Source organism: Mirounga leonina, unplaced genomic scaffold (genome assembly GCF_011800145.1).
Source record: "Mirounga leonina isolate KUSES-001 unplaced genomic scaffold, KU_Mleo_1.0 Mir_115, whole genome shotgun sequence".
Classification (NCBI taxonomy): Eukaryota; Metazoa; Chordata; class Mammalia; order Carnivora; family Phocidae; genus Mirounga; species Mirounga leonina.
Genome location: NW_023270268.1, coordinates 64,418,294 through 64,432,826, shown reverse-complemented (window position 1 = coordinate 64,432,826; position 14,533 = coordinate 64,418,294). Strand labels below are relative to the sequence as shown.

General features: G+C 39.4%; 1 protein-coding gene across 1 annotated transcript in view; it reads left to right on the top strand.

The window, feature by feature from the left end:
* SPATA16 (spermatogenesis associated 16) overlaps positions 1–14,533 on the top strand; it is a 224,248-nt gene that overhangs the window by 188,523 nt on the left and 21,192 nt on the right. The window contains 2 exon segments of the mRNA XM_034999115.1: positions 247–411; positions 3,194–3,277. Of these exon segments, the coding sequence (XP_034855006.1) occupies positions 247–411; positions 3,194–3,277 (249 nt within the window).

The window sequence follows — 14,533 nt, the reverse complement described above, 5'->3', positions numbered from 1 at the left end:
GGTTCCTTATGCAGGGCCACCTGCAAATCTTTCTGAACAGTCTTGCAAAGCATTCCCCTTTATATACATTCATCTGTTTGAAGGAACAGTACAGACGATTCTCTAAAATAATGGAAACAAACATTTATTTGTGCTAGGTACCCATTGCTTCAAAGGATGTAAATATAGTACAATAATCCCTGACTGCGATCCCCAGGGATTTCTGTGATTTTTGTTCTAAAACATTTCCTTTTACTGGGAGACTAGGGGAGTTTCCACAGGTGCTCAGGTGTGATGGAGAAGTTGCAATACGCCAGCCTCCTCAGCCAACTGCAGAGAGTAAAGGAGCAGTCCCAGGTGATCAATCAAGCAATGGCGGAGCTAGCCACCATTCCCTATCTACAGGACATCAGTCAACAGGAGGCGGAATTGGTAAGTGTTTTTCTTTGTTTAAGGCTTTCACGGGCCCTGGGCTAACAGAAGAGTGATATGTTCTGAAAAGAAAATTTGTGAGAATCAATGTAGTCTGAGGGCAAACTGCCCAACCCTCCTGAGGCATTTTAATAAAGAAACTGGAAAATGTAGAAAGGTGTTTCTGTCTTTTATTTGTTCTCATTGCCTAGCTTCCATTTTTATAGCAAAAACTTTGTGATGTGTAAAAACATGGAAAAGGGCTGATTATTCATATCGTGGATCAAGCTTTTTGTTTTAAATAAAGTGTAATTATAATAAATTATTTCTTAAACTCCAAGATATGTTAATATATAATTTTCTTGTAAGGGAAAGTGAGAGGACAAGAGTAATTGCTATATAAAAACCAACCCCACAAAATAGTCTTTATAGTTTTCTTATTCATTTCTAGTGTCATATATATGTTGGTGGTGCCAACACACACACACACACACAGGTACATTTTTTTTTTAAGGTTTGTCTATTTTAGAGAGAGAGAGGGAGGGAGAGCACAGTAGCGGGGCGAGGAACAAAGAGAGAGGGAGAGAGAGAATCCTCAAGCAGACCCCTGCTGAGCAGGGAACCCGACATGGGGTTTAATCCCAGAACCTGAGATCATGACCTGAGCCAAAGGCAGATGCTTAACCGACTGAGCCACCCAGCGCCCCCACACTGGTACATTTAGATAAAACAGTTGTTTCATTGGAGGGGAAAATGTAGTTAGTCAAATGATTTTTTTTTTTAACTAAATTGACCAATTAACTCAGAAAACACAGAGCCGGTCAAAAATTAGTTGAAGGAATATCTCACAGAAAAATCTTCAAACAGATGTGTATATTATAACCATAATTAATATTAGAAATGATGGCTCCTCATTTGTAAAACTATTACTAACCAGTGTGAGGGCCATTCAAGGAAAGGTAAAATTTACTGTATATGGAGATCCTAATGTGTCATAGGGAAGGGCTCTTTACTTTGAGGCTTTAATTGAAGGTAGCTAAAACTAATAATAGACCTGAATTGAATTCACGTAGCAGGGATGAGAACAGCCCAAACTGATCACCTGTAATTTTCAGATAACTAAAGCAACCCTCCCTCTTTGAGCTTTAAAGTTGTAACAAATTAATCCATCAAGAAATGAACTGCCAACATTTATAATGTTCATCTGACCCTATAAAAGAGTATTGAATAAATACCGATATTCAAAGTAAGTATATAAAATGGTCTGACTCGCCAAATAATAAAACTATGCGTACTAAAGTTTAAAACTGTGGGGTGAAAAAAAGTCTATTAATCAGGGAATTACTAAGTCAAAACTGGCAAGAATACTTTCTAAACCTTTACGGTTCTGTGCAGCGGAACACCTTCTAAAAGACTAAGTGTTTATCCTACCACTCATAAGGCATTCAGGAATGCAGTAAGTATGGAGTTTTCAAAGTGCGTATTATAGCCAATTTTAGATGATTAATGCTCCTCTGAGATAAGAGGAAGCAAAGAAAATGTTAATTTAAGAAGTTGGCACAGTGTTGATCATGTCTTCCTGAAAAGCACATTCAAGATTTAAATGAAAAATACCGGGGAGTTTCTTGCACTTAGGTTTTCTTAACCACATGTCTGCAGCTTTTTTTTTTTTTCTGGAAATATATTTCCAAATATAAACAAAGAGCATCAAACTAGCATTATTGACATCTTTTACTCACATGTTAGTGCAATAGCCCACTATCTGAAACCTTGGAAAATAGGATTTCAGGGGATATTTTCACAATTTATATGCCTACTAGGAAAAAAAATTAATGTATGTGAATGTATATGTATAGGCCAAATATTTAGAAATCATGTATCTTGCAAGATTTCATCACCTGAAGTAATAGATTTTACTTTCCAACTTCCAAGCATAGGTTAACCTAGAAAATAAATCCTAGTAAATATCTTTTATGGTGCTACATAAACAGGGACTGCTCAACAGAAGAGTCTTGAGTGACTCAACTCTCTGCCCTCCTGCTTAAGCTCTGCAATATCTGAAGTAGAGAGAGATTATCTGAGAGTTCATACTCTGATGCCACAGTGAACTGAACTGGCATTTGTTTTATTTAGAGAACTTTCTTTTTTAGCTTTGATTATCACAGGGCTTGATGCAGCTTCATTACTTTGCAGCCACATATACAGCATGTGCACAGGATTGTTTTAAATTGGAATACGGCAGTTTTGGGCAAAGGGTGGAATTTTCTAAACTTGCCTTTGAAAAAGACAACTTGGTTATTTTGAAATTTTAGAAAATAAAAGAACAGTAAAAGAATTTAAATGAGCTAACATCCTTTAAAAGGCAATAAAACAGCACAGTTTTAGTATTGTCCTCGGGTGAGCTTTTGCATGATGCCTAGAATTATGATACATTAGCCTTAGGAGAAAATACTAAAATGCATCCATGTACTACATGCCATTTCCCGAGGGAATTAACTACTGCCTTTATTCTTTACAACCCAAATCTGTTTTTTTTACAAAACATCAACACTTACTACATTAAAACCTATATGTTTTCTACAAATTTTCAAGAAGAATCTTTTCATTGTCACAATATTTTATATCTGCAATAATACTTGGTAATGACTGAAGTAAAGACGAGGTGGCAGTGTTCATTGTCGGAAAGATGAGTAATAAAATCATCAGCGTACAAATGATTTTTTAATTAGGTTTTAATCTGTGTATTTAGAGAAGTTATTTCTGTGTGAATTCCACACTGATAATTTTTATCTTGGTGACACAGCTGCAGTCACTAATGGCAGATGCTATGGACACCCTTGAAGGAAGAAGAAACAATAAAGAACGTGTGTGGAATACAATCCAAAAGGTAAAACTTTCAGCTGAAGGGAAAAAATATATTATCTTCAAAGAAAATGTCCATCTTGGGTCAAATCTGTTTAGAAGATAAAAAGAAAAGAAAGCTCTTCAGGTTGTTTTATTGTTTGTTTTCCTTTTTAAATAAATGCAGCTATCTCCCTGGAAGTATAACCAGAATCAAAATGGATTTATATAATATTTCCTCGGGTCTGCTTCTCCAACAGATTGTGGTCATATGCTTCCATGGGTCTTCTTATGTTCATTTTCATGTTCTATTTTCATTATCTCCTTCTTCATTATTGGTTGTTATAGATTTTTTTTAAAGCCCTCTCATCTCTGTTTTAGTCGACCCCCCCAACACTTTCCCCACTTGAGAAGTAATGGCTACATTTCAGGGAACAACAAAGAAACTAGCACAGTGATGTTTTGGGCGGAGGAGTAACATATTGGTTGTTCAGAAGTAGAGGAACATCCCTTCATTGGCTACCTGAGTTAAATAAAACAAGCACAGATATGCACCTAGCACCAGGTAGTCAGAAGACTTGTGTGACACTACAGAGCTCTCTGACAATGTAGGAGGAAATAATGTTGAGTCTCCAGTCCAGTTAAAGGTGATAAATTCTAGTCAATCTACTCCCCATTCAGTCTCCTCCAATCACTTTCAGAATCCATAAGGGGTAAACTGGTGTCAGATATGAGAAGAGCAAACCAAAGAAACCTCTGGTTTAAGAGGTAACAGTCAGGGGCGCCTGGGTGGCTCAGTCGGTTAAGGGGCTGCCTTCGGCTCGGGTCATGATCCCAGGGTCCTAGGATCGAGCCCCGCATCAGGCTCCCTGCTCAGCGGGAAGCCTGCTTCTCCTTCTCCCACTCCCCCTGCTTGTGTTCCTGCTCTCACTGTGTCTCTCTCTGTCAAATAAATAAATAAAATCTTCCAAAAATAAAAATAAAAAAAAAAAAGAGGTAACAGTCAGCCATGATGGATTCTAGTGCATCTGAGGAAATGGGTGCACAGAACAGAAATTAACTGAACTCAGCAAATATTTGTTGACTATCTACTGTGCTGGAAAGAACACTGGGTGTTGCAGATATTATGCTAGACAATACAAACTCAGCCCCTGCCTATACGGGCCTTACCATCTAGGAAAGAAGACAAGTATACAGCTACAAGTTTACTGAATTTTATAGTTAAAAAGTAGATGTGCAATAATCTATAGAAACAAATAGGGGAATATAATCTGGTCTGAGAGGTCAGAAAAGCCATCTCTGAGGGGTGCTCAGATGGCTCAGTTGGTTAAACATCTGCCTTCAGGTCAGGTCATAATCCCAGGATCCTGGGATTGAGCCCCATATCGGGCTCCCTGCTCCGGGGGAGTCTGCTTGTCTCTCTCCCTCTGCCCCTCCCCCCATGCTCATGCATGTTCTCTCTCTCTCTCTCTCTCTCAAATAAATAAATAAATAATCTTTAAAAAAAGAGGGAGAGAAAGCGATATTAATACAACATTTTAAGGATATATAGTAGTTAGCCAGATGAAAACAGAGATTTCTACAAAGAGGGAAGAGTTTGTACCAAGAGTGTAAAGAAAACATGGCAAATTGAAAAACTGATAAAGGAAGGAAAACTAATAAAGGAGCAAGGAACATATTTCAAAATGAAGTGCAGAAGCAGAAGTCAAATCACAGAAAGACTTATAAATGATGGTAAGGATTTGGAATGTTTCAGAAACTATCTGGAAAATGTTTTTGATACATCTCTAGGGCTATAGGAAGAGAACAGATTGAAGAGCTACAGAAACATGAGGAGGTCAGTTATAAGGCAGTGGCTTGATCTATGGTGGCGGGCATACAGATGGAAAGAAGCAGACAGAAAGAAGCAATGTGCAGGAAGCCAAATCTACAGTCCTTGTTCACTGATTGCTTAAGGGAGTTTAGAGAACAGAAGTTAGAATGATGTGCAGACGTTGGGTTTGAATCACTGGACAGGGCATGGGGAGAGGTTTGCTGGTGCCATTTACTAAGGAAGAATGCACTTCAAAAGTGTAGCTTTTGGGGGGTGCCTGGGTGGCTCAGTCGGTTAAGTGTCTGCCTTCAGCTCAGGTCATGATCCCAGGGTCCTGGGATCCAGCCCCACATCAGGCTCCTCGCTCCACAGGGAGCCTGTTTCTCCCTCTCCCTCTGCTGCTCCCCATGCTTGTGCTCTCTCTCTGTCAAATAAATAAATAAAATCTTTTTTAAAAAGTGTAGCTTTGGGCTGAGAATATAAACTCAAGAGTCCAGTCAGGAGACAGAAACCACTTCAGATATTTGAAAGGGAATTTAATGTAATGAATAGTCAACTAGGTATGACACTGTTAACTAGGTAACTGAAAAAACAAAGGAGAACAATAATTTAGCACAGAAGAAGCAATTAAAGAGAGCAGCTACCAGCCATTAGGGCTGGGAAATCAAATAGGAGAGATTGGAATTATTAAAAGTTAGAAACTTGAAGCAGGACCCTGCTGTGGACCAAAACTCAGACCTCCCACTAAGAGGCATTGCTCAGCTGGTGCTATTATCTCCGAGCTTGGAGGAGAAATCCTGAAGGGTTGAGGTCCAGACTTCTGAGGAGGGGGCACTAACTCACTGGTGCTGATGAGAGGAAGGGTGGCGGGAGTGGGGAGGGAGTTGTAATGGTGGTAATTCTGCAACTTTGGGAAAAACTAGATTCAACCACTACTACAGAAAAGAGCATAACTTTCTAGAGCAAAGAAGCCTTGCTGAAGAGATGCTCGTGGGAACCCCAAGCAGACAGGAAATCAGCAGCAAGCCCTCCTCTCTCCTTTGGCATTGCAATGCCCCTCTAATGCCTCCTATTGACAGAGACTACCAGCTGGCAAAACAAAAATGGGGTTTGCAGAGTTCCAGCCCCCAGCATCACAGAGCTAATCATAGAAGGATGGGTTTGGAGTTAAGAGACTATAGGCTAATAACTGGCACAAAAGTGGATTGAACTCAGGGTGCTGGCAAGACATCCAAGGGGAAGTACAGGAGTCTGGAGTTCTAGATAAAAGTCTGAATAGAGAAAGATTTTTTTAGTTGTTGGCAAACTGATATTAACTGAAATCATTCGAGAAGGTGAGATGGCCGAGAAGAGCATAGACTAAGAAGAGAAGAGAGCCTTGAGGAGCACATTTCAAACTTAGGAAGAGAACCCTACAAAGGAGATTCAGAAGAAATGGCAAGAGGAATTGGAGCTAGAGGTAAACCAAATGCAATTCTGATGAGACTCAAGCAACATAACCAAATACCTCTGTTGGCTATAGAAATAATTTTTTAGCGTGGGGTCGGCAAACTACAGCCCACGGGTCAAAACCAGACAATCACCTATTTTTATAAATAAAGTTTCTTGCACACAGCTGTGTCATTCATTTATATATCGTCTATGTCACCTCGGCCAAGTTGATTAATTGCTACGGAGACCATATAGCTCACAAAGCCTAAAATATATATATTTTAATATATATAAATCTGATGTAAATATTATATAAATAATAATATATAAATCCGACCCTACATAGAAAAAGTTTGCTGTACCCTGGTTTATAGCATTATCCATCCCAGAAACATTTACATTTGTACACTACATATTTGTATTTATAAATCCAAGTGATAATAGGGCAATAGTCCAATTATGAAATTCCAAGGACCAGTCAAAAAGATGGAGAGAAATTGACATTTGTCTATACCTGTCTCCATCTTATAAATAACCACCAATTCCACCTCACACTAAGCTAAGTTTTAATGCCCACATTCATAGGAATGCTTAGCCTGTGGCTTCCCACTTTGCCCCTATTGCAGTTATGTATTGCTGTGTTATAAATCACTGCAAATATAGTGGTTTAGAACAATAACCCAATATTATCTCTCACAGTTCTGAGTTGACCAGACTTGGCTAGGTGGTTCTTGCTCAGTGTCTTTCATGTAGTTCAATCAGGTGGCTTCTATGCCTGGGGCGGGAGTCATCTGAAGGCTAAGATATACTAGACTACAACATGGCTCACTCATGTGGTTGACAACTATCATTAGTCAACTGAGACAGCCAACTGGAGTGCCTACATGTGTCCTCTCCATGTGAATTAGGCTTTAAACAGCTGGGTTCTGAAAGGAAATATTTCAAGAAGAAAGGAAGTGGAAACCATCAGTCCTCTTAAAGGTTAGGCCCAGAACTTTGCCATATTCTACTGGTAGTAGTTACAGACCAGCCCAGATTCCTGGGGTTAGAGGAATAGATTCCATTTCTCCAAGGAGGAGTGACATGTGCATTCATAAAGAGAATGAAATGATAGCATCGATCTTGGAGACAAGCTCCAGCAGCAGAGCTATGGATCTCTGTCCTGTGCTGGAAAACACCTGCAAGCAAGCAAGAGTCAGGAGAATAGTAAAGTCACGGTGTCTGAGGATGGAACATTGCAAAGCCACTCTACCCAACCACTAGGTGTCTAGAAAGACTCACTGGTGAGCAACCAATCTTTCCAAATTAAAAGCCCTGGTAATGATCCTAGCTTTCTAAATGGAAGCTCCTGAGAGGTCTTTAGGAAGATGTGAATGGGAAGAAACAGGGTGCCAAATTTTTCCCAAGGGTTTTTAATTTGGTTAATGTGACTCTACAAAGGATGATCATATCACTTTCAGACAATTTCGGTAGCAAGTAAGTAATTTCCTTTTACTGCTACAGAGTTAATCTGCGTGTGCAGAAAAAAATAATTAAAAAAACCTAATTGTACAAGCTACACTGTGTTCTGAGCCCACTAGAAGTTGATATCAGCATCACCACCTCTGAGATCTGTTATCTGTAATAGAAAGATGCTGTACCTAATGAAAACACTTGGAATTTTCATCTGAAGCACAGAATTATAGCAGCACCTCCTAGTTCCACGTACTTAAAGGGTCTGTCAGAATCCCCATTACCTAACACAATTTCAGGGCTTCATTTTTTTACAGGTCTATAAAAAGCCTATCAAGATGAAATCTGATTCATGAGTGCTGACCTCCTGTCTACATTTTTTTTCTTTGAGATTTCTCTAGGAACCCAGAAAAAGAAAGGAGACAATTGTGTTTTTTCCTAATTTACCAAAACTAAAATATATTCTTTATAGAGTTTTAGGAAAGTGGCTTTTCTTTTTGTTTGGCTTTATAGAATATTTCCTTCCCAGTAATTAACTCAAGAAAAATATATGTACATTGGGTTAACTGTGCAAATACAAAAATAAGCAGATTGTGTGTTAAAAAAAAAAAAAGGTAAATTTTCTCATGTTGGAAAGTCCCATGACACGGCAGGACTCTTTAACAAGGTTTAGGCCATAACTACAACAACAAAACCCTGAGAAAACATACACTTTTGAATATCCCAGAGGTCTTGTTATCACACTGCTCATTCATGCATGCATCCAACATTTACTGGGCATCTCCTGCAGGTCAGACAGTGTTCTAGACATTGGAGATAGAGCCATGAAAAAATAGTGCCCTCATAATGTTTGCATTCTAAAGTAGGCAATAAACTACCGAAAGAAATATGGAATATATTATAAGTAATGAATGCCATAGCTGGAGGAAGCAGGAAAGGAAAATGGAAAGTGCCAATGATTGCAACTGCACTAGAATAGTCAGGCCAGGATTCACTGAGGTGACGCTTGAACAAAAGTCTGAAGGGAATGCAAACCATGCAAATACCTTGTAAAAAGCATTCGTAAAGGAAACAGCAAATGTAGAACCCCAAGATGAGAGAGTACCTGGTGTGTACAAGGGATTATAAGGAGGGCCAAGGGACTGGAATAGAATGAACAAGAGTAACAGAAGATGAAGTGAGCAGAGGACACAGTGCTTTGTCAAAGAGAAAAACAAAAACACTCTAAGCTGCTGAATTGAAAATAGATCGAAGGGGGCGAGGGTAGAGTCAGGGAGACCAGTTAGTAGTTTACTGTAATGGTACAGGAGACTAATTATGATGGCTTGAACCCAAGGTTGGATGGCTTCAATCTTGAACCCAGGTGGTGGCAGTGGATGTGAGAAATGGTCAGATTCAGTCTTTTATCCAAAAGAAGACCAAAGGCTTATTTAGAGGGTGGCTAGAAAAGTAAAAAAGCACCCGGAACTAGCAATTTGGAGACCTGGGCCTGTTGCAAATTAGTTCAGAAGCTACATCCTTTCTCTGGGCCTCAGTTTTTTCATCTTTTATAAAGTAAAGATATTGAACTAGAAGATTTTAGGTCCCCTCCCAGCTCTGAATGAATGAGTCTTTCGAAAGCCAGACCATCAAAATGAAGGAATAAGCGTCAATGTTTACTAAGCTCTTCATATGTGCCAACACTCTCCTGTATTCCCTTTACATATACCAACTCACTAATCCTCACACGAGGTCAAGCATGTACTTTATTAAACAGAGAAGTTCAACAGTTTGCATAAAGGCACACAGCCAGTGAGTGATGGAGCCAGGACTTGATCTGACCCTAGAGCCTAAACTCTTTCTTGATAGAAGTCTAAGCTTTGTGCTGTCTGAAAAAGCCTGACTGACCAGCATCGTTTTATGTATAGCTGAGCATTCAGGTGTAAGGCCAAATGGGGAATTATGGTGACTTCTAACGAAAGTGAAATTTGACCATAAGCTAGCACAGTTTGATTGTCTTCAATTCTCAAAATAAATTTCTTTTCATCTGGGTCTAAGGAGTAACTAAGGAATTTTTGGTGTAGTCTACTCCTATAACTCACCTATATAGGATCCTCATCCTCTGTTCCTTAGTTTTTCATCTATAACCAGGAAAGATACAGAACCTAAATCTGCAAATCCTTGACCATTAATTCAGCGCCACTTGTGGGACCTTGGGCAAGTCACAACCTTCTGAGAAACATGTGTTTATATACTTACCACTTTCAGAGTCTATGATTTTATGTTACCTAGTATTGAATCCTAAAGCCCATTAAAGCCTTATGAACTAGACCTGAAGATAAATAGAGAAAGAAGTCTTTAGAAAAGGAGTCTTTAAAAAAAAAAAATGTGCCAACTGTTAAGTTGGAACATTCCTATTTCTTCTCACCACAGAATCAGTTAAGAGAAACAGTTAAGCAGCACTCTGTCTGCAACTCAGAGGAAAAGTTCTTTGTTCTTCCTTTACAAAGTCTAAATTTCACATTGAGAAGATCAGAATTTAATCTGGCACAACATCAAGTATTGTCTTATTCTGATATTCCTCTGGATCACTGATTTTTTTTTTTTAAGATTTTATTTATTTATCTGAGAGAGAGAGAGAGAGAGAGCATGAGAGGGGGAGGGTCAGAGGGAGAAGCAGACTCCCTGCGGAGCAGAGAGCCCAATGCGGGACTCGATCCTGGGACTCCGGGATCATGACCTGAGCCGAAGGCAGTCGCTTAACCAACTGAGCCACCCAGGCGCCCCTGGATCACTGATTTGAGACTAAATGAGGAGAAATGAAGTTTTGTTATTTTAAAAGTAATGAGGAAAATACCATGTAATCGGTCCTGTGAATTTTCATGAAAAGAAATACTACTTTAGGGCGCCTGGGTGGCTCAGTTGGTTAAGTGACTGCCTTCGGCTCAGGTCATGATCCTGGAGTCCTGGGATCGAGTCCCACATCGGGCTCCCTGCTCAGCGAGGAGCCTGCTTCTCCCTCTGACCCCGCCCCCTCTCATGTACTCTCTCTCTCTCTCTCATTCTCGCTCTCTCAAATAAATAATCTTAAAAAAAAAAAAGAAATACTACTTTAAAATTTCATCAAATATTATAATGTGGTACATCACAATCTTTAATGAATTCAACTAATGGAGTATAGGTGGATATCTTTAAACCATCCATATGAACTTGTTCAAAATTATTCAGCTTTTTATGTCCCTTTTATCTCAAAATCTTAACCTGTAAGTCATATTCACCATCATACAGACATGATATTCATTGATATACTAATTTGGTCTTTTAAGATGAAAATGAGATAGAATCGTATGTCACTTAGCAACTCTGTTCTGTTCAAGGCTGTTGATGTAGGCAGAGCAAGCCGGGGAGAATACAAATCTGGGAGATGGGCCAGGGGCAGTTGGTTGAGGAGGAAGAGAGAAGAGCAAATTGGAACATTTTATTTACTTTCCACATCAGCATTCAAACCTGAATCCCTCCAGAAACTCTTCTGAGAGAGATTGCACATGCGGTACTATCCTTCATCGGCCAGTCATTTGGGCTGACTAATAATATGTGGTTAGGGCGTGCAGTTGTGTCTCTCTGAAAGCACTGCTGTCTTTTCAAAGATTCAGCAGCCGTACTACTCATTTGCAAAGCAGTTTTTCCAGCAATCAGGCTTTTCCTGTGTGTCTTGTTCTTTAAGGAGTCTTTGCAGATTTATTGCAATTTGACTGTGAATCTCCGCTTCTGGTTATGGGCTTCCTCATTAGCATATCCCGAAATTCCTTTACAGTATGTACTCTAAGCACTGCTAAGAAGTTCTGTCCATGGCATAATGAAGATCGTGTGGCGATATAAGTGCTCTTGTTGCTGACCACACTGGGGAGAAGGACAGGGACAGACTCTGAGGACAAGGAGAGAGGCAAGGCTCAAGGGACAGAAGAGGCCAGATGTCTGGGACAAATCTTTGAGGTTCCTAGGATGAATGAGTCTGCGCCAGTACGTGTCCAAACAGCAGCAGCAGTGGAGTAGGCTCCACCAAAGTCCTAGCAGACCTCCTGATTGTGGTCAGAGGCTGAGCCCTGGGGCATTTGGACCTGGAGAGAGCATTTCATCCTCAAATGTCACACTCAGCAAAGCCAAGTCTAGCCTGGAAAGTGGAGAAAGCCAAAAGCCTTGGTTCTAGCCATTTTCCCCAGCTATAGTGTGATCCTCCAAATCTAGATGACAAATTTCAGTTACCATTTAAACCAAACAACATCTTTCTCCTCTGACTTAAAGGAAAAAAATGTGTGGTTAATTTGTTAAACATTTTCAACACTGTATTTGCTAATCACTGATTTCCACCTGTGCTTGGTCTTCCCAAACTTCCAAAACTGAGAATACCCCTTTTATGTACTTTTTTGGTTGAAAGTATTCTAAAACTTTCATGATTTCTGCAGCAGAAGCATTTCTGTGCAGGAGTCAAATCCTAGCATGGCCCTCATCTACGGAGTACATATCCAGGAGCTTTGCTGGGAGTTTATCAAGGGGCAGACAAAACTGTCATTGTACTCACATACCTAAACATACCTAATAAAATACTGTGTTACTCAATAAATGATCAAGCTATTAGTCTCTTTGAAGTTTGCTTTTGAATAACTATCCCAATTAAAACAAGCTATAGAAAATTTTATTTCAAATAAATAAGTTAATTAATACTGTGGTGATGGCAAATATTATCAGTGATTACTGTTGATCTTTTAATATGTGCCAAGCACTTCATCATCAGGTTATCACATTTACTCATTGCAACAACCCTGTGAGGGAGATGTCATTATTTTTCCTTTGGAAGATGAGAAAAAGAGCTTAGTAGAATTAACAAGGAAACAAACCTAAGCTTGTAGTGACAAGGTTTAGTTTTAAATCAGATTTGTTTGGGTGGATCAAAGGCTCTGTTCCTAATCATTAGCTAGAACACTTACGTTAAACCAAATGCAGCTACCAAAAGTCAATGGCACAAAGAATGTTGTGTGACCCAAGTTCAGATTCTGTAGGACAACCAGTAAGACAGTGAGTCTTAGTTTTGAGCCTAGTTTTCAGCAGTGAGTGGAATAGGAGCATCAGAGGCTATTATAGCCATCCTCTATCCTTCTCTAGATCACAGCTGACTGGCCCAGCTGAGGCTGTATCCAGACAGCTTTGAGGCAGTTGCCTGACCAAGCCCAAAACTTGACACCCGCTGTCCCCTGGATCATCTTCTCTCACTGTCTTCCCTCATTATCCCTCCTTCTATAAACATTGTGTTTAGAATGGCTTTGATAGCTCACCATTTTCCCTCTTCTTGCAACTTTAGAACTTCAAAGAAACAGCTTGGAAGTCTGGTCATTCCTATAGTGTACTTATTATTGATCTGAGGGTCACCTTCTGGTGAGTTATCTGAACTATTCTGAAATGCAGGCTGTCAATGATAATACAATTTCAGGAACACATATTGCCATAACCCCTCCAAGCTTTATCCTCAGAGCCCAGAAGACTTGAGCCTAGGACTGTACAGCATATATTCCACTCCCTCACTTCCTGGGATCCCTCCCTGCCTGTCCCACTAGTGAGCTAATATAAGAAGATAACTAAAACGGAAATTGGAAATGCGTATAGTTTTTTTAATATCTATAAAAACTTTTCAAAATGTATCTTTCAGAAGTTCAGTGAAATATCTGGGGCAAGGGAGGGGAGCACATATCTCAATTCTATTTTGAACTGAAGAGTGAGTTTGCAGTTCATTCTAAAGTTACTCTCCTTAAATTACCAAAGGTGTCTTCTTTGCTTGGCAGCCCAGCATTTTATTGCATGTATTTTACGCATTAAGTTTTGCAATCCTTTATAATTCTGGAGAATAACACAATAACAGCTTATACCACTTGGTAGTTAAATGAGCCATAGGACATCTTCCATTCTGTATTGAAAGTGGGATTAATACAGAGTTCAGAGCAATTGACTTGTAGCTCATTCAATCATTTACAGTGTACTCATTATACCTTTCATCTTTTGGAGAAGGGCAGAAATGAAAGTGCCTTTACATGCAGCCCCAAAGGAAGGTATGATCCATTTCTCATTCTGATTATGGCTTTCTTAAAATGGTGCATGTGGAGGAGGGGAAAAAGCTATAATCTAAAACATATAAAATGCCATAAGCATAAACACACCCACATCTCTTAGTATCATCAAAACTGTGTGTGTGTGTGTGTGTGTGTGTGAAACTTATGTGTACTCTGCTAAAAATGGTTTTCTGCTTGAGAAAAGATTCTAGAGAGGGGCATGAGATGGCTGGTGAAAGAATGAATATAGACCTATGTTAGAGAGCCTTACCTAAAACAAGATAGAGTTAAACCCCCCTCTTATTGAATTAAAAGGAATCAGAGAGACTTTTAACTTCCCAAGACTTCTTATGCAGAGAAGACCCCTTCAGCTTCACAATGATTCACTAAATCATATTAACATAGATATTTAGAAGCAACTGGAAAAACTGATTCAAGAAATGATACTACATCTCCCTGAAGTACAGGGGTCAAAATTATTTTTTTAAAAAAACATGAGAGAAGACTTCCACTTCAGGAATATGGAGTA